Source organism: Drosophila simulans, chromosome 2R (genome assembly GCF_016746395.2).
Source record: "Drosophila simulans strain w501 chromosome 2R, Prin_Dsim_3.1, whole genome shotgun sequence".
NCBI classification, from domain to species: domain Eukaryota; kingdom Metazoa; phylum Arthropoda; class Insecta; order Diptera; family Drosophilidae; genus Drosophila; species Drosophila simulans.
In genome coordinates, this window is record NC_052521.2 from 6,176,169 (window position 1) to 6,196,459 (window position 20,291).

The following is a 20,291-nucleotide window of genomic DNA, read 5'->3' on the forward strand; positions in this document are numbered from 1 at the left end:
CTGAAGGGATGAGAGGAGGACCGGACAACAGGACGACAGAATGATGGGACGACGGGACGCCAGGACGGGAGGGGGAATCGAAACATTCCTCTTGAGTGGCCAACGGCTGGCGGAGATAACAGTGGAGGAGGCGGTGGCACCACTGTCCCACTGTCGCACCACGCACCACTTTCACTCCGTCCGGAAATTTGCTGCATCAGCGTATAGGAATTTTTGGTTTATGCCCGCACAGGCACACACACGAAGAGGCAGGACACTTCTGAGGCAGGATATTCCGAAGGATTGACCCACCTCAAGGCTGTAAGGGCCCACACACACACACGCACACACTCAGAAACTGGCTTGTATTAGCCATGTGAGTTTATTTGGGCAACGGATATTTCGGTCTGGCCGAAATGTGTGTCTGTGCGAGGCTTTCAAATATGAAATTTATTCAAGTCACTCTGGTTTAATGTTTGGAAATGGACAGCAAATAACTTTGCAAGCGTTTACAATGGCAACTGGGGAATTGTCTCGGCCAGGTCCCTAATTCGCCTCAGTTTCATAACGATCCTGGCCATGATGATGATGTCCATTTCACCGGCAGCATGTCCCCAATTACCAGTACCCCCCAGCACGCACACATTATCGGAAAAGGAATCCTTTTTTGGTTCGCCTGCTATTTTCACTTCAATTTTGATTCTTACCGAAATGATTTTTTAAAGATAATATTACGAAAAACCCATCAAGTAAAGGAAAATCCTGAAAGCCTCCGCCTCCGCTACTGCCACCCGCCACCACTTCCAATTATCCGTTTTCCAATATCTAACCCACTTGGGTCCGCCGCCCAGGAGACATTGGCGCATAAATTGATTGGATGATGTCGCTTTTTACGTCGTTTGTCCCCCCGATTCCCGATGCCGATCCCAATCCCTGCCCACATCCCCTTAGCCCATCGAGTAGCGTTGCTGCTATTGGCTTCTTGTGATTTGGCGAATTCCATAAGTTGATGCGATGCGTAGCATGTGTTATAAATAAATAAAGCATTCTGGGTGGCAATCTCTTAGAGACGTCTGTTTATTTTTTACGCTCGCCCTGCCCTGGAGTTGTCATTTAATTCAAATGGTGCTTGGAATTGATTGGGAAATCCACATTCCCTGGAAACCAGCCACTTTGGTCTGATGATGTGTTAGGTGCAACGATATGAACTCTGTACAATGCATACATGTCGCAAACCGTGTGAGGTCATCCCGAAACAATGGGAGGAAAAAATTCCCAGCGTCGGCAAACCGCAAGTCAAGAGGGCGAAAGAGTTGAATCCGAAGCCCCCAATCCAGCCGGCTCCATGAGTTAATTGCGGCTACTCACCTACGCAACAGCAATTGCGTGTGTCGGCCTGGGAATCGGCCAACAATTAGGGCCCGGAGCAAGGGAACCCACAAAGCAACAAGAACCAGCCCGCTGGCAACAGGTAACCGCTCGTGTCTAATGCTGACCAACCACTTGACGCTGCATCAGCAGAACCACCGGCAACATTCACCACACTTCACTCGTCAACAACTTTTGCAGCTTCGCAGTTCTCACAGCCCTTCAATTGCAGCAGAGTACAGAGTACTGGCCAAAAATCCAAGCACAAGTTCGCACGAATTCCCCGCCAACGCAGCCCGTACTCAACCACCCATACACAACCACCCAACCATCGCACCACCGAAAAAGTAATCAACCAATTCGTTGGGAAAGCCCCAACGTTGAATATACTTTCTGGTCGTGGGTCGAATTTCAGGAGTGGCGCAGAATGAATGGGCTGCAAATATGGGTTAGTTGCCATATATTTCATCATTTGTCCTGTTTGAGTCTACTATTTGCTGTTACTTTACCATTTGACTTTATGGGTTTTACAGTTTTGCGAAACGTATAATTATTTATGCAACAATTTTGGTCTAGCAAACCATCCTAGCGAAATATCTAGTTGCAGAGTCCTGGCTGTTGTGGCCTCGTACCAAAATCAAAAAAAAGTTACTATTGCACATATTAAATACAGAATATCAGCTGGACTATTCCATATTTTATTCAAAGTTATTTATTTATCTAAAACATTTTACGAAAAGTTTATTTTTGGCTAAAAGACAAAAGAGGGGGATCAAAATTAAATTCGTTGCCACGGCAAAAGTTTGATGATAAATACCAGTGAATTCACATTTGGTGTTAGTAATAAAACCCCTGCTCACACATAAAAAGCACTTAGGCTTTGTTGTTTTTTGCAGCTTAAGCAAAGTGAAAGTGTGTGTATTTCGATATATTGTGAATTCATGGAGTTTACTTGTTACATTTTATTGCTAAATAAAATTTTGCCTTATCCCGGATAGTGTTGTTGTCCACTATAGTTGCCAATCCACTGACTTTTTCAGAACTTTTGGCTCAAATACTTGCGCAAAAACCGGTTTAATGATTTACTGAGTTAATTACAGTTTTGCAATCACCGCGGCTCTCAAACTTCACGCGCTTCCATAAATGCGAATTTGTTGCACTATTAACAAGAATTTACTTCCTTCGCAAGCTGCAAATTATCTAGTGCCTGCTTCTTTTCCTGCCTTTTGCATGGCCTCTGGTTCCTGAGTCCTGCAACTTCGTCCTGCGGCAGGGAGATTGGTGTCCTTGGGCCGGCGGCAGGTGGCGCGAGTCGAGTGGAGTGGAGTTGCCGTGCCGGCCAGCAGGTGGCGCCTGGGACCTTTACTCGGTTTTAATAACGCTCGCCTTGATGATGTTAATAATGTTGCTGGGTGATTACCATTTACGGCGCTTGTTGTTGCCCTACTCCTGCTCCTGCTCCGGCTCCGGCTCCTGCTGCTGTTGCCATGGCTGCAGCTCCAGGACCTGCCGCATTGTTAATGTAGATGTAGCCGGAGTTGAGGCCAGCGAGCGGCTGCCTGCGGTGCCGCAAAGTGTGGCAGTAATTGCAATTTGTTGCCACTGCTGCAGCAATCTAAGTTGGATTTCCATTAAGCAGGGCAAGCGGACAAATCTGCGCTCAGACTTTCAGCGCATCCGTAATCGAAATGCTGTCAATCAGAGACAGAGCCGGAGACAGAAGCACACAAAACCGCAATAAAGCGAAGCGCTGGCGACTTGCAAATTCAATTAGTTAATCCCCAAATGGGGGATTTCGGCGCTCAGCGCTGATAAGGAGGAGCACGTAGCCACTGCAGGATAACTTGGCATGTGGCATGCGTCATGCACCATCCACCATGCACGGTGCACCATGCAGCATTTCTGCTCCGACTATTGTTATATCGCATTTGAGCAAACGCTGCCAACTGCAGCGCCCCGAAAATCGTTATAAACCATTCGCATTCGCCTCCGACTTTGACAGCTCGTACTCCTCGCCATTCCAACTCCATGCAAATGCCAGGCACGTTGCTGACAAGGGGCGTGGCATCTGGAAAGGTCCGGAGCCAAAAGGAGCCGCCGGCAAAGGTGCCACGGATGTTCGATTGATGGTGGCAGCAGCTCTCAGTCTCCTTCCTCCGTCTCCTTCCCAAGCTCCGAGCTGGAGTCGCTGAAGCGGATGTGCTGCGACAATATGCTGAGGCTGCGCTAATTTTTTCTTATTTTTCTGGCAGCTTACGTGCGGACACGCCCACCGAAAAAGCAGTACACCAGAAAAATAAATTCTGGGCAAAAAGGATGTTAGCAAAAATGTTACAACCACTGCTCATTCAAATGACAATAAAGTGCATTATAATATTCCATTTATGTGCACGTAGCACTGTTATTATCAATCAATTTTGGATAAAAACGATTTAGTTTAGATGCTTTTTAGTTATTTCTGTACTTGGCTAAGGGAGAAAATGCAAGTCTGTCTATTGGACTACAGTTTTCTTTGTACCTCTAAGAATTCATTATAGACATATTCACAGAATATTAGATATATGAACGATTTTAGAATTTCCCGCAGTGCACCATAACCATAAAGCAAAGTTAAAGCTGCGTGTGTGTGAGCGGAAACAATAATCGTCAAATTAATACGCGTCGGGAATTTCGCAAGGCTCCAAAACAGCTCCAAGCCAGGCAGCCCGGCATCCTGGCATCCTGGCAGCTCCGAAGGATTCAGCTGCGTCTGACCCGCCAAATCCCGAATACGTGCGAGCATTTAAAGCAAAAACAAATAAAACTTAAGTGCTGCATGTGTGAAAATGTTCTTGGAATCTGAACCGACCCACTCAGGTGTCCCGCCAGCCTCTGGTTAATCCGATGCCCGGCCGCTTAATCAGCTCCGGCTGCTTGGCCAAGATAACCGGGCGAAGCGAATCTTGAAATCTGGGCCAGCAGATGGGTGGTGGGGACACACATACATCACTTTGCCCGAAAAGCGGTCGGGGCCATCAAATTTCAGTCATAACAATAACACTGATAGTCCCCCGCTCGTAAAATAAGACCCGGCCAACCCTTTTTTTGGGGATATGAGAGCAAGGGGCTCGGAACTGGGAGCTGGCCGGGATTTGTTGCTGTCCTCATGTGTCTCTCGCCGAACTGGGATGTGTTGTTGTTTCAGCCCCAGCTTGGAAAACAATCAAGAGAACGCGACACTAAAAACCACGCACGTTTTGGCCCTCATCCCTTCGGTGGTGGAGTCACAGAAATTCGACAATGGCACTTGACGTTCCCTGGTGTAGGGGCGACACTCGGTGGAGGGGAGGTCAAAAGGCGACGCCTAAAGCATTTAAATCCTTTTCGCACTTTCGGCTGTCAGTGGCGCTGCTCCTTGTCCTCTGCTCCGGCGGCTTGTTGCGTGCGAATTTCCATTTCGACTATTTCCGGGGACCACACTGCGTATGACGTATAGAATGAAGAGGATTTCGGTGGGAATGGGAATGGGTTGGAATTGGGGCGTTACGCTTCATTTTTGGCCTCGCCGTCGTCGTTTTTAGTGGGGTATGGGGTCGTAAAATAGGAATTTGCTTTATTAAAATTTTTTCGCTTGAAAAATATGAGACAACGCCGAGCGATGAAGCCGGTAAAACGGCGAAAACAGCGAGGAAGCCAAGGACTTTGGGAGGAGCCTTTCCTTCGCCCCCGGAACGAGGTGAAAATTTACTCAACTATGAACTCCCCAAACCGACATGTGAGTGCGCGTGCGGGCAAATAGGCAAAAATTTGCGACAGGCCGAAGGTTATGTTGATCCTTGTCTGCCGGGGATGTTCCTGCCACTCTGGCATCCTCGCATCCTTGCGTCCTTGCGTCCTGGCAAGGGTTTCGCTTCGGTTTCGGAGCTAGCTCTCGTCTGGCTCTGACAGATGCCGACCCCGCACAACCGAGCTCCTCCTCGAGTAAGAACCAAATTTATATAAATTGCCCGTAATGCTGCTGGCTGTTCGACAACAACAGCAACATCAATTTTAGGAGGGGGAGGATGGGCAAATTGTTGTTGATTCCCAGCTTGTTCCTTTCACATTCTTTTGCCAAACAAATTATGTACGAAAAGGCAAAATAATGAAATCGTAAAGAGTTTGGCAACGAATGAGTTCCTAACCCGGCTGCTCTGTGATATTTTTCTTATTTAAAATTCATTCCTGTCCCACCGCCCACAGCCCACTCCTCAACCCCATCCCTTAACACCACCCAACCCAGTCCAACCCAACCACCCCATCCTATTCTATTCTATTTTAACCATCGCCATGCCCCTCAGACATGATGCGTATGCAAATTGCTGGCCATATTAATCATTGCCAGTTGGTAGCGCCAGAGCTAAGTTTTATTTTATTTCCATTTTCCCTTCTGCTAGAATGTGCCAGCGGGGCAGGCGGCAGTGGGAGTGGTTTGCCCAGATTTAAAACTGCATTTCGTTGCTTATAAATAAACAGAGCGGGAGCGCGGGGGCACAAGAAATAGTCTCTGCTGGAAAATTTATGAAAGCGCGAATAAAATGCTCGTTTCACAGGGCGCGGGAGGTGGACTTCGGTGGGGGCAGAATGCTTTTTTCGGTGGATTTTAGGACACTAAAAACAAGTGCAGCTGCCTCGACTGACGACCGTCGCGTTAAATGCTTTTGTTGATTTTAGATGCGCCACTGCCTCGGGAAAAGCCAACCCCACTTCCTACCTTCCACCACCCGGTGCCTTTTTCACCCGCCAACTCGCACAATTTAATAGTTTCGGCGGCAAGAAATGAACTCCACAACTGCAGCAGTCTGCAATGTGTCTTGGCAAACAGACACGGACAGGGGTCCGCGGAATACGGACTACGGACAACGGACAGCGGACAACGGACACGGATACGGACCACACCCACAATTGGCTTTTGTGGCACGGCAAACGCGCTTTTTCGTTTCGGGTTCGGGAAATGTGTTTGTTTTTCATTAAAAAAGGACGGAACGAAGCGGTTCCGGCCAAGTTTTTGCCCAGCTCCTTTTTTTGAGGCAGCTGGAAACGGTCAAAGTTCGGCCGCGAAGCCTGGGGCTCCGGAGCAAGAGCTTTGCAGAATGTCCTGTTTTATTGCGGTCGGGATTCGCTTTGACTGGGCTCCCGGCCATGGGCAATGGGCACTGGGCACTGGGTACTGGGCACTGGGATCGTGGTCTTTGAGTAAACACATATTTCATAATTCATCATACGGCGCTGGGCGATAGAAAGTCACGTTTTTAATAGAGGACCCAACGGACGCACAGACCGGAGACAACAAATGGCCGCAAGGACAATTAATTAAGTGCATCGCTAATGAATCACTCTCCCCCTTCCGTCCTTTCTAGCTGTCATCGTCCTGGCCAGCGCCCCCGTCCCCAGCCACGCCCAGCAGCAGAAGTTCCGGACCACGCCGCACGACCTCCAGGTCCTGGAAGGAGCCGAGGCCATGATGCGTTGCGAGGTGGCCAACGTGGCCGGTGCCGTCCAGTGGACAAAGGATGGCTTTGCACTGGGCTTCTCGGCGGTCATACCCGGCTTTCCGCGCTACTCCGTGCTCGGCGACCGGAAGCAGGGCATCTACAACCTGCGCATCTCGAACGCCTCCATCAACGACGACGCCGACTACCAGTGCCAGGTGGGACCGGCTCGGCTCAACAGCGCCATCCGGGCCAACGCCAAGCTGACCGTCATATGTGAGTATAATTACCCCTATTTGTGATTAGTCGTGATTACGTAATGGCAAGGGAAAAGTGGTCGGCACATGACATATTTCAAATTTCATCTCAAGTTCTCCCTACAATTATTTAAGCATACAAATATTGTATTATTGCAAGACTGTCTATCTATTTAGCACTTCTTAAATCAAATTATCCTTCATATATAACACTTCACACTCGAATTTTCTTATCATAGGTAGTTTTAAATTATGTATGGCTTCTTTGGGTTAGTAAATACAATCGTAGACGATCATAGACATCTCATCAATATTTTTGGGGCTTAACTTTTCTTATCAACTAAGTGAAGAGTTCGGCTGTGATTCATTTTTTAAATGCATAAATGTTATTTTTGCCAGCCAAATATAGCTTAATATTTAATAAGAGAAGTCCTTGAACCATTCTAAAATTGCAATGGAAATATATCATCATCTGAATTTTTCATAACATTCGCCGAATTCCGAAGAATACCAAATTCAGCTAGCAGCAGAATTCGACTGCTCTCGAATTCAGAGTCCCAAGAGGAGAAATCCGCAGACAAAGTACGTTACCCCTTCGAATGACTTGCACAAGTACGGGTACGAGTACGAGTATGTGCCTTGTGTTTGGACCACCCACTCAATTGAATTCAACCCTTTGTGGGGCTTGCCTTTTTCTAGGGGCTGCAATTAATTTAAGTAATAAATACAAATGAATTTGTCACCAGGGGCAGACACACACTCACACACACACAGGAACGCATATGTACAAACAGTGGCACACATTCCTGATGTTTCCTGCTCATTGCACCTACGGAATTCCACTAGTGAAATTTAAATGCGGGTCCCTGCCGTTCAGTACGTAGATCCTACCTGTCCCGCTCGCACACCTGCCTCCGTCTCTGTCTCTGTCGCTGCCAACATTTATTGTCAGCAATTTGCAAAACAACAGCAGCAACTGAAACGCCACGAGGAGCTACAGCATTACGGAGCTGAGCTGAATTTAGCGCAGTTTATTGCTCCAAGGAGCCCAAGTGGGCGGAAAACCAGCAGTGGAGGTGGAGGTGGGAGTGGGAGCTATGGGGGCTATGTGGGTAGTGGTGGGCTGTGTCTCCACTGCAGGCAAACGATGCGAAATGAATTCCTTTTTGTTTTAGTCCTCGTTTTCGACTGTTGCATTGTCGGCTAGCAATCACTTTGAATGTTCTGCTGCCTTTGCTGTGTAATTGTAATCACTCAAGGAATTGCGCTACATTTGATGACAGCGATTTTCATTTGGCTCGCTTCGCCAGGTCCTTCCAAGGAATTTTTCCCAGACATCACATCAAGAGACTCCATGGCTACCACTCGCCACTAAGTATAGCACACATTCCGGGGCCCAAGGCCCACGCACACTAGCGCACTCGCACACACCCACACTCGCACACCCACACACACTCGCACACACGCGCACTCCCTAATGACGTTTGTTTAGTTAATTACGCGCCATGAGCTGTGACAATGGCGATGTGTGTGCTCAAAGCCTTCGGATGACAAGGAAAGCCAAGAAAAGCATTCCGACTTGAAGATACCTAGCAGATAGTTTGCGGGGCTTCAGAGGATGCCTGCCGTAGATGCAAAGTCTTGAAATTCTGAACATTAAATATAATATTTAAGATAAGATCTGTTGCATTTATGTCTAGTTCAGCCACCTTAAGTTCCCGCATACCTTTAGCATCTACCAAATACCGTGTATAAAATAAAATGAAATAAAATAAAAGAAGGAAGGACCAAGGATAGCTGGGATGCTCGGAGCAGGGGAGGAGTGGGATTCTCGTAAGTGCCTGCAAGTTGTTGTTGGAGCGGCAAAAGGTCGGTCGTCACATAACATGTTTTTCATAATTGTGGATACTTGTGTGAGTCCTGCCCTGTCCTCCACACCACCCAACACCCACACCCACCAGCCCGTCCCAGCCTTTGTTTTGTGATGAAACCTTCCTCTTGGCCTTCTCAGATGACATGTGCCTGGGCGCCCAGTCCGAGGTATTTGGGCATCCCAAGCGGAGGTGTGTGTGTGTGTGTGGGTGGGGGCCACGTGCGACATTATTGCTGCAATTAGCCAGGGGAAAATGCGGACAAATGCCTAATAATTCAATTAAGTTCGAATTACATTGATTTGATTTATTCCGTTCGGAGACTATCTGCCATTTATTTGCCTGGCATTGAAGTGAAAGGATTCAGCAATAACTATTTTTTAACTATTTGGTAGAAGGACTACACACTTGCCAATCGCACGGTCTGCCGCAATGTAATCTCCACTTGCAAGATATGATTTAATTAAAACTTTCTGCAGATAGTCTATTAAAAATTAATAGCACTCACCTTTGTCCTGCTCAAATTAAATTTTCAGACTCCGTTACAAAGTTTCTCAGGCAATTTGGGTGTAACACTGGCCGTGCTTATGTTAAAGTTCCAAAAATTACTCCGCACATATACATGTATATATATCCTGCCATAAAGAGGAGTATATAGTGCATTCACTATATACATATATATGGGTAAAATAAACGTGAGGGCGCAATTAGATTATAAGTTTGGCAAAGCAAAGAACTTTTGCACACAAAAGTCCACGTGCAAATTTATGGAAATTCCCCAAAAATTTTCGCATGCCATTAATTTGGAGTACAAAAAGTGGAGCAAAAAAAGAATGGTCCCAAAAACACATATGCCGCAAGGCAACTGCAAGCTCCATGTCCATGTCGGCGTCCGATTCCGAGTCCGCATCCAAAAGCTAAAACTTTTTGCCGGGCGGCGGACAATGGCAAACGGCCATTGGGATGGCAAGGAAAATGGAGAGCAAAGTGCTGTACTTGCAGCCGCCACCTTGGAGCGTTTATAAATTCTGGACTTGAATGCAGCACGAATTTAAGTTGGATTTCCTTCCTGGCCAATAGACGCACTTCATTGATTCTCAAATGTCCGCACATTTTTCAAAATCACACCCACCCACCCCCTTTGCCGCCCTTGTAATTGAAGTGCAAATGAGGAAAGTTTTCATCTGCCGGCATTCCCGGGAAATATCGCCCGACATTTGTTATGTGAGGCGGCTGACCTTAAAGTCAGCCCTGAGCTCCTTGGGTCGCACTCCTCGTGTGACCGGGCTCCTGATGGCTCAACTTACATCACAGCCAGCCATCCGGCCAGCTCCCTTGGCCCAAACGAAAAAAATGGCCAATTCTTGGCTTAGCCTTGGATTGAGATTGGGCTGCACTGAATGCTTGCCTGGTGGGATGTGGGAAGTATGAAGTGGGAGGTGTAAAAGGGCTGGTAAGTATTCCGGCGCATAAAACTTTTATGAGGCGTACTATTAGTGGGTTAGCCGGGGTGTCGTTGCCCGGGGGGAGCTAGGAGCTGGATCCAGAGCGGAGTGGTCCAGTGCTCATGGCAAATTGCACTTTGTGTACTCGCTTGCCAGGAATCCGGCAACTGGAGCTCAAGCTCTGCCGCCGCCAGTGCCGTTATTGCAGCCATTGTTGCATAAATTATTTGATGCCAGCCAACGGAGCACTCAAAGAAGCGCGCTGCACCACACCCACCCGAAATGCACCCACATTCCGCCCACTGCCATGTGGGGGCGCGGCTTATGCATAAAATTAAATCAACATTTAACCTTAACCAAGCAGGTTAGTGGGCCGAAATTTTACCTGATGGGGTCGCAAAAGTAAACAAAAACACGACAACTGAGGTAGAACTTGTTAGGGGGAGATTGCAATCTATATTTTGTCATATCAACATTTTTTGTACATTTTACCGAAAGTAGAAAGGGTTACATATATATATAAATTCTTGATCAGATTCACTTGCAGAGTCGGCATGGCCATGTCCGTATGTCCGTACCGTCCGTATGAAAAACGATATCTCGAAAGCTGTAAGAGCTATAGCGTTGGAACTTTGAAATCAGATCTAATCACAATAGAAATCAATGAGCAATTAATCTGACTGAATCTGAAAACAGTCACATTTATCATCGCATACCTCTCTCGCACTTTCTTTAGGTGCGAAACGGATACATTATATGTTGCCTAGCTGCGCTTTTCCGACTGCCTTCCACCGGACGGGTGCTCCTCCCTTTTTCCCCCTGACAAGGTTCCACCTGCTCGCTTGTCAATAATCAAATACAATATGCATACCAATCAACAATGCACATACCCCACGTTCCAATCCACACGCATACACAGACATATGAACGCATAGATACATATATGTTCAGATATATCTGCGAAGGATGGCGGGCCACGCTTTGGCATAAATCGAGTTGCATTTGCCAGGAGTTGGCGCAAGAAAAAATCATAAAATGTGCATATATTTCGCACTTTAACTATGCAGCACGCGCAGTGCCACGCCCCTCCAGGTGCGCCCCCCCGAAAAAGCCCTGCCACGGTGTGCCAAATATTATGAATTTTCAATGCACGTACAGCCCCCTCAAGTCCCCGAGAGTCCAGGGACAATCTGTATAGCCAGCGGTGCCACGGCGACACCAATTTCGGCACACAAAGCCTTTAGTCAAGGTTGCAGCAGGATACGGAATGGGGGATACGGGATGGTGGAGACTGGTAGGTGCGGGATGATCCACCGTTGCCATTGGCATTTCCTCGGGCGGAAAGGGTTTCGCCTGGCATAACAAGCAATGCATCTGCAGCCTTGGCAAAGTACATCGAAAAATTGTTAAGTTTGAAGTCTGTCTCTGGAATATTCCTTATCAGACAGTTAATTAAAAGTAAGAACTGTATTTAACAGCACACTAATATTATATTGCACATAATATATCAAGGATTATTATTCCAATTATTATTAATCCCGTTCGTAATCCACACAAACGTCTCTGGAAATGTAAGCCCTGAAGGAAAATTAGATTAATCAATCAAATATTAAAAGTGCACTCGAAACAAGCTTCAATGATATTCGTAAACATGATATGGATGTTAAAGCCATCTTCACCTCTGGGTGTGTTTGTTAATAAACCGGAAAATCATCGGCTTTTACGGTAGAATGCCATCGGTGAAAGGACGAGCATTATGCGAGTGAAAGGAAATACCTGGGCCCCTGATTTCGAAATTACTTTCCTGTATTTGATTTGTTGCGTAATAATATTCGCAGCTTGCGGCGATGCTAAACTAAGCTTAATCAAAGGGGTGGGGGCGCCGCCACTGCGGTGTTGATTTCATTTGTGCCGCAACAAAAGCAATTACCTCTGCGCCGAGTGATGTCGCAGACATGCCACCTCCTCTCCTCGCCGCTCCTCGCCTCTCCTCTCCGGTGCCCGCAATCTAAGCCACCATCTGAGCCCCATCCCCTTGGAGCCATGGGACTTATTGTACGACATTAAGCATTCATTTTGCATGCTACAACTTCTGGAGCAGTTCGCGGAGCAGCCGGCAACATATGTTGCATGTCAAATGCAGGACGCCCTGAGCCAACTCCTTCGGAGTGTAGGAAGGATCCTACTCCTGCTGTTTTTGCCGCTTAGTGCGATGCAATGGCAATGGCAGCCAAACTCCTTCAGGTGGCATTAAAATAATGCACACGTGCACTTAACTTTATCCTCGTTCCTCGTTGTTTGTTTCGCTGCTCGCTCCTACTTTCCCTGCCCCAGCCCGCTTGCCACTGCATCTTGCATTTGCTGCACTCATGCACCACCCAGCGTGCACCGCCCACCCACTCGGCACCACCCGGCGTCACTCAGCCATTGTTTCGCCGGTGGCTCGTGTATATTTCAACAGTTTGCCAAGGCATGCCGGCTCAGGCTTCCAAGGCTCCTCGTGGCCCAATCCCGCTCCACCAGCCATCTACATACATACGTCCTCTTGAGCGCAAATATTGAAACTCATATTTGAGCACATTAACGAGGGACCTGCCTACACGGAGAAAAAGCTTAGACCAAGATGATTTTCACTCCAACCACCTTAGGCATACTAATCCATGACAGACATGGTTACATATCCAATAAGCAATCATTACAATTGTAGCTCGAATTACATCCAATTGCTTTATGCTCATATTTAACATAAAATTGGGGTATACCATTGAATAGTTTGAAGTCACATATTAAGTTACCATGCTGACCATATTCTTTGAGTGCATCAGTAGATGGGCCGTTTCAAGTGGGTGGTTAACAAGGACGGAATGCTGCATTCTTGGCGCAATCCTTCCCAGCCCCCAACCTCCCAGCTACCTAGCAATTCCAACTGCTGTTTCTGTTTCTGCATCGGCGGCCATTCAACCTGGGCCTTCATCAACAATGTCGTCTGTCGTCGCATACACACAATGCATTAGGCAGTGCCACGCCCACAAAACGTCCCGTAATGCCATTGTGGTCCATAATGAGCAAAGCTTCCCTGGCAGCCATTAGCTTTTGTTTCGACCTGCAACCACCATACACCGCCCACCACCCACAATCCGCGAACTTCCTTTGTGGCCCGACCCCCTAATCGTTCCCACTGCTCCTCTCTTCCAGCTCCGCCAGCCTCGATCGAGATCAAAGGTTACAGCCACAATTCCAAGGTGGAGGTGCGCGAGAACCAGGACCTGCAGCTCAAGTGCATCGTGGCCAATGCTAAGCCGGCGGCTCAAATCGTCTGGTATCGCGGCAACGTGGAGTACAAACCAGGTTAGTAGCCACTAAGTCATTACACTTAATGCCCAACCATGTGCCATCAAGCGTGCCAAGATGCTTGCCATCACGCACCTGTCACAAAGGACATCTAGGGAGGGATATGCAAGGAAGCTTAAGCTTAATAATGAAATTTCATTTAAGCTGTCTAAATAAATGGATACGTGGATGAGCCACATAGCTGTGCTTAAAGAAACCTCTAGTATAAAGTAATCTATTGATTAATATTTGGGAATAAAATAAGTGAATGTGATAAAAGACAAGAATAATATTTAATAAGCAAATTTAATCAACAATTTCACATGCCGCGTGGGAAGACTGTCTCCAGATATCCGAGCTATATTGGACTGCCTAAAACAACATGGGTTGCTCGAACATAACAATATACATTTTCTCTTCGAAGGCATTATGCAGAACACAAAAAGTGTAAATGGGTTTTGGCCAGGCCCTTTTTAGCCGGGATAAGTGCGGATGCGGATTCGGATGCGGGTGTGGAAGTGAAAGTGGGTGTGGATGAGGATGAGGATGAGCCGCGCCCGTGAAGGTGGCGGTGGTGCAGATGGAGATGGGCAAAGTGACGCCTGTCAACCGTTTGGCCATCGCACATGTGATATGATGGAGCGGGGATGCGCAGGATGTGGGGAAAAGGAGGGCTGGCACAGGGAAATGGACGTCGACTTTCGGCCTGATGACGGTGCTTAAATAATAATTTTATACTCCAACAAAGCGCCGACTGTCGATGTTCGGCCCTTATCTGCTCTGCGGTTCGCTATCCTGTCCTGTCCAGAATGCCGAGTCCTTCGTCCTTCGTCCTGGACCCCTTGTTTGTGCCTTGTCATTCAGCCGCTGCTGGGCAGTCGGCAAATTGGAAAACAGAGCTGCTGGAAAATATGGAAAAATGCAAATGTCAATGGGTAAATGGTAAATGGGCTAGGCGGACGAGGCAGGAGAGAAGGGTGTGTGGGTGGTGGCGCTTAGCCGCCTTCACGACTTTTAATTTTCATAATGATTATGGCCCCTACAACGGTACATGTGGGTGGGGCCAGTTGCCCCTTTTTCCGGGTGGCGGATTTTCCGCTCCTTTCCCGCCATTTGGCCAGTAACGAAATCATTTTAGCACAACTGGCGCGTTAAAAATGCTTAAAATGTGAAACGCACGGCGACGGCGACGATGATGATGGAAATTTTTCGGGTAAACATATAAAAAACAAAGCGGCAAAAAAAAAAACAGCCAGCCAGCGAAGAGAGAAGAGGGAAGAAAATTCGCAAAACGGCGTTAAAATGTAGGAAAATCCGCAAGGAAATGTGGACAGCGGAAGGAAGCTGCATGATGAATTATGTTTATGACGCAATATGTTGCGGCAGGACTCCGGCCGGACCCCAAGCCATACTATTCCATGGCTTTCGGTGTTTCGGGGTTTACGAGAATGGCCAGTTCCGCCCGGGTCTTGTATCATTTGCGGGCTGTCAGGGGCGCGTGTGTGTGTGTGAGTATCTGTGGTGGGGACGCGTAAATGGCGGTTAATGTGGGCAGACGGCCATCTTGGTGATTACCCCGCAGCGAAATGGTGGTGCGGGTGGTGTGGGTGGTGCTGCTGCCCCACAACGATAGTTGGATGAATGGGTGGGGCAGGGACGCAGGAGCCGTTTTTTAGGCCGCACTTTGCCGCGCAGATGAGGCTCGTTCAAAATTTATAACTGAAAATGATGTCACAAAATACTCTGCTGGTGTGGGATTGATGGGAGTTGCGAAATACTTATGACTCGAGGCAGTAAACTAAGCACTTTTCAGCAAACTGCAGTAGATATACAGTTCTGCGATAGTAAATCCTTAAAATAGTCGTAAATGTTTAAAATAACTAAAAACCTATTCGATCAACATACCACAGTTTCTAGTAACAATTCAATTGCAATGGTTAGTAACGAATATATTTGTCTTACTTGCAGAGAAACGCGAGGACACCGTGGAGGAGTCGACGGCCAAGCGGTTCACAACCACGTCGAGCCTGAAACTGAAGCCAGGTCCAGATGACGACTACACGGAATACACGTGCCAGGCGCGGCACAAGGCCCTCTCGCCGGACATGCCCATGCGGGCCACCGTCCAACTGTCCGTGTTGTGTGAGTAGCTTCTCAGCCTTTCCATCGCCATCTGTTTGGTTGGGTTGGTGCGGATTTGTACTGCGCCTGGTCATGGTGGGGTGGATGCGCCCGGAAGCGACCCCGAGATGCCGGGAATCGGAGGGTTCGTGTGGGTGACCTCATTAGCCGGCTCAATTTGCTATACAATTGAACGTGCGTGCTGGGGTGTGAGTGTGTATGTGAGTGGAGTCTCCAAGGAGGAGCAGCCTGCTTCATTCGATGCACTGGAATACTCATATTTTATAATTTATAAACCAATTTAAGTTGAGCCACATTGAAACATATAAGTCAGTCAGTCATATTTAAACGTACTGATATCATTAGTTTAGAATATCTATTTCAGTTTGCTCAGTGCACTCGAATGAATTTCAATTAAATGCCATTTAAATGAGCTCCATAACTCAAACTTTTATGCGATTTTCCCGCACTTGCCGACTTAAATGCCTATTATTTTCGTCCAGTGCAGGCAATGAATTTTTTGCACCAGCTTCCAGCGGCCTCTCCCGATGCGGATGCCATTTGCCATCACGGCCGCTAATTGCGCGATTCGGGCGCGTATTAATTAGTTTTTAAATTCTAATGTGCCGCGCAGCTGCCACTGGATGCCACTGGATGCCAATGTGGATGCGAATTGCGATGCTGCACGGCAGCGGCGGCCATTACGAATGCCAAAAGTCCTCTTATTGATTGTTGCCGTTGGCAGTGGTGGCCGTGGTGGCACTGGTGGCACTGCTGGAACTGGTGGCACACTGGGGGTGCCGGTGGTTGGCTCCAGGCACCTGCTATAGCCGGAGGCCGTAGCTATGGATGCCACGATGACGATGGCTCCACCTGCACACGCACATTCGAATTAATTATGTTTGTTATTTATGCATAGGCAGCTGGCAAATGGTGGCCCCAACTGCCGCAGTTCGTTGGCCATTTCCCGAGCTCGTCGCGATGTAATTGGCACAAAAAAGCGAAAAAAAAATTGAAAATGGCGAAAAATCGAGCCGTGCTATCTGCGAATTCAGGCCGGGAATGAAGGGGGTGCTTGAACGGGATATATCCCCTTTCATTTCCCTACTGCGGGGTCTTAATTATGGCGCTATTATTGCTCCCCCACTGCCCCATCTCCCCCTTCCCCACACTCCTACCATATTTCAAGTGATTTTAATTTAATTTTTCGATGCATGCCTGCGGGGCAGAGTGTGTGTGCCTGGCAGCTTTTGTGCCCCACCTGATTGCTGCTGTTGATTCAATACGGTTGACCGCTTGTCAAATTGTGATAAGGAAAATATATTACAGCCGGTGAAGAGCTGATGTTTTTCGAAAGTTTTCCAGCGGAATGGCGATTCTAGTTGCTACCGACTGTATTCCATCTGCCGATAATATCCCAAATGTATTCAACACGTAATGTCGCTGCTTTTTCCACTGCTTTGCGGTATTTTACACTATTATTAATCGCCCAGTGCGACGCCCACAGCAAGTGAAATTACCAACGCCCCGAATCGGAGGCCAAAAAAGGCAAAATCGGGAAATAATGCATATGACCGCATAAACGATTTGCATGCAAACACTTCAATTAAAAACGCCACCAATTTCACATGTATTTATACACATATGCGCTCGCCGCACTTTACTTTAGTGTAAATTGAATTTATTTGCGGACAGCAGTTGCAATTAAATATGCGAACTGTAAACACAGCAAACTGCCGGCATTTAGTGTTGTTTTTTTGTTCAAACCGTACTCCCTTCTAATCCCACAGATCCCCCAGGACCGCCCTACATCGAGGGATACTCGGCGGGCGAAACTCTGCGCCGCGGCCAGACGGTGGAGCTCATGTGCCGGAGTCGCGGCGGCAATCCGCCTGCCCAGCTCATCTGGTACAAGAACGGCTCCCAGATACGCATGGCCTATAGGTGAGCTACAAAATTATCTAATCATTGCAACATAGCATATTTAATACAGGGTACAGGGCGGAACTAGACATTAATATAATCATATGACAACTAACCTCTTTCAGAACCTCTGGCCGATTGTCCGAGAACATCTATACCTTCACCGCCGAGGCGGGCGATAACAAGGCTCGATTCCGCTGCGAGGCGAGCAACGTGATGTCCCAGAATCCACTGAAGGCGGAGGTGGAGCTTTCCGTGCTGTGTAAGTCGAGTTCCCAAGGATCTGCTTCCAATTTGCGCCGCCTAATTGTGCGTTCCTCATATTTATATATGCAGCCCGGGCTGAGTAGCGTATCAGATTTAATGGGTGTCTAGATTACAGGCCAGGATGCGGGCTAGGGAAGCGGAGGGCAGGAACCCAGCGATGTGGGGACTGGATTGTGTCAACAGCCTGGCTTGCTAGCGACATCTTCCAAATTCCACAGAGCCAGCAGCCCTACTTGGCAGGCGATTCACTCACAGTGGCTGCTGGATTGGAGCCCGGGGATGGAGTCCTGGAAACTCGCTCGCTGGCTGTTGCTTTCTTTTGCAATTAAGCCTAAGTTTGCACTTTGAAAGCCTCTCCAGTCTCCGTCCCACTTGGCTTTGTCAAATCAAGCAATGCAAATTCTTTTCAAGTGCCAAATAGCGCAGAGCCCCTCCTCTTCAGTCCCTCGACCTCTGAACCTCTGAATCTCTGAACCTAGCCGTCGCAGCTTGTTAGACTTACAACAATTGCAATCAGGCGCACAAAGCCGACGGGCGGAACGGCGCGGTGCCAAAGTCGTTAGCGCGACACTCGGACGGACGGATGGACGGACGGTCGGAGGAGACCAGCAAACATTTGCATGCCACATGCACATGCCAACCCGCCTCTTAGGCTCATGTGTCTTGTCTAACATGCAAATGGATGAGGCGGCCGCTCAACGCGGCGTATGCGCGATATTTAAATTTCAAGTGCTCGGCAGTCCGCTGAAATTGGCATCTTTTACCTGAAGTCGGCTTTAAGTGCGTGGAGGGTTACTCCGCCCTCAGTTAGGCAGAAACTCGTTTAGCTGGCAGCTTCCAGTTTATGCGCATACCAATCAAAGCGCCATACAGGTCAGGCCTGCCCACTCGGCCCCATCTTGCCCCAATAAGTATGCCACATTGAGTGGCCAGCACAAACGAATACACGAGCAGTCGCACACTAACACTGCACTGAGAGAAAACATTGGGTCCGTCGGTTAGAAGACTTTACATATGGGTTTTCAAATCATGGTTTTTTATTTTATTAGTATTATTCTCCGAAACTCGCCTGTTACATCGATCCGCCTTTGTGGTGGATCTTTTTCGTCCTGTGCATCGCATAGATAGCAGATGTGGCCTCAGCTGGCGGCCCGGGCTCTTAGCACACGCATTATTTATGTATAACGAATGTGGAACAACAAAACTGAAGACGTAGCAGGAATACATTCAGCATCAGCATTCTTTTGCCCCTCACGAGTGTGTGTGCCAGGGTGTGTGCCCGGAATGAAGATGTATGGCTAAGACGGACCGACGAAAGATGCGAGAAGTTAAGAATTCATAATGTTTATTTATATGCGAAACATATCGAGTCGAAAGTTTCGTATTCCCCGCGCGCCATTGCCATGGCCAAGTCCCGGCCCTACATGAAGCCAAAGACAACGCTGCGTATGCGTAATGTATGCACTTATCCATCAAGGCAGCGGCAGTGGCAGCTGCAGCTGCTCCTGCTTCTGCTCTCCGCTTCGACGGCATTAGGTAATAGCTCCGCAGCCGGACGGACTGTCAGTCACTCAGTCATCATTTGCATGGAGGCGGCATCAGGAGCCGACATTCCTCCCCAAGGCTATTAGGGAGGCGGGAAACGGGAAACCAGGGGGTTCTTTGCTATCTGGAGGACAGGAGATACTCGTGTGTGCCTGCTCCGAGCATGCCGCAAGTGAGCCTCGCCGCAAACCTATTACATATTAATGCCTCCTTCATTATGCTACTACCGGTAACTGAAATCAACCCGAAACCTTCTGCCTTCGCAGTTGCACCCACCCACGTCACCGTAATGGGACCCACCGAGGCGCGCGTCGGCGATATTGTGCCGCTGACATGCACCACCGCGCCATCGAATCCGCCCGCCGAGATCAAATGGATGGTGGGCGGGCGGCAGGTGCGCAATGCCACCTCAAAGACGATTGTCAGTCCCGAGGGTAAGTGCTGTTGCCGGTATGACATAATCCCCTGCCTAATCCATTTCCATCTCTGCCTGTCATCGCAGGCGGCTGGACGACCACCTCGAACATCACCGCCGTCGTGGAGCCCAACAAGCGCTCCCTGGTCGTCATCTGTCACGGACTGAACATGCAGCTGACCGAGAACGTCGTGTCCACCCACACGATCAATGTGCTGTGTAAGTATGCCCGAACCCAGTGATTTTCCAGCAGAAAATATGCCTCAAATTCGCCAAGCAGGGGAAATTGTTCTGAGTAAAAGCAGGAATGGAAAATTCCA

The 20,291-nt window shown here is 48.2% G+C and overlaps 1 protein-coding gene across 4 annotated transcripts in view; it reads left to right on the forward strand.

Moving 5' to 3' along the window:
* The window catches only part of LOC6733604 (nephrin), a 57,435-nt gene that overhangs the window by 7,570 nt on the left and 29,574 nt on the right, over positions 1-20,291 (forward strand). For all 4 annotated transcript variants that reach the window (XM_016167669.3, XM_016167667.3, XM_039291354.2 and 1 more), the window contains exons 2-8: positions 6,726-7,073; positions 13,566-13,718; positions 15,669-15,842; positions 17,612-17,765; positions 17,870-18,006; positions 19,823-19,990; positions 20,059-20,190. In XM_016167669.3, coding sequence (XP_016026563.1) covers positions 6,726-7,073; positions 13,566-13,718; positions 15,669-15,842; positions 17,612-17,765; positions 17,870-18,006; positions 19,823-19,990; positions 20,059-20,190 — 1,266 coding nt within the window. The remainder of the gene's footprint in view (positions 1-6,725; positions 7,074-13,565; positions 13,719-15,668; positions 15,843-17,611; positions 17,766-17,869; positions 18,007-19,822; positions 19,991-20,058; positions 20,191-20,291) is intronic.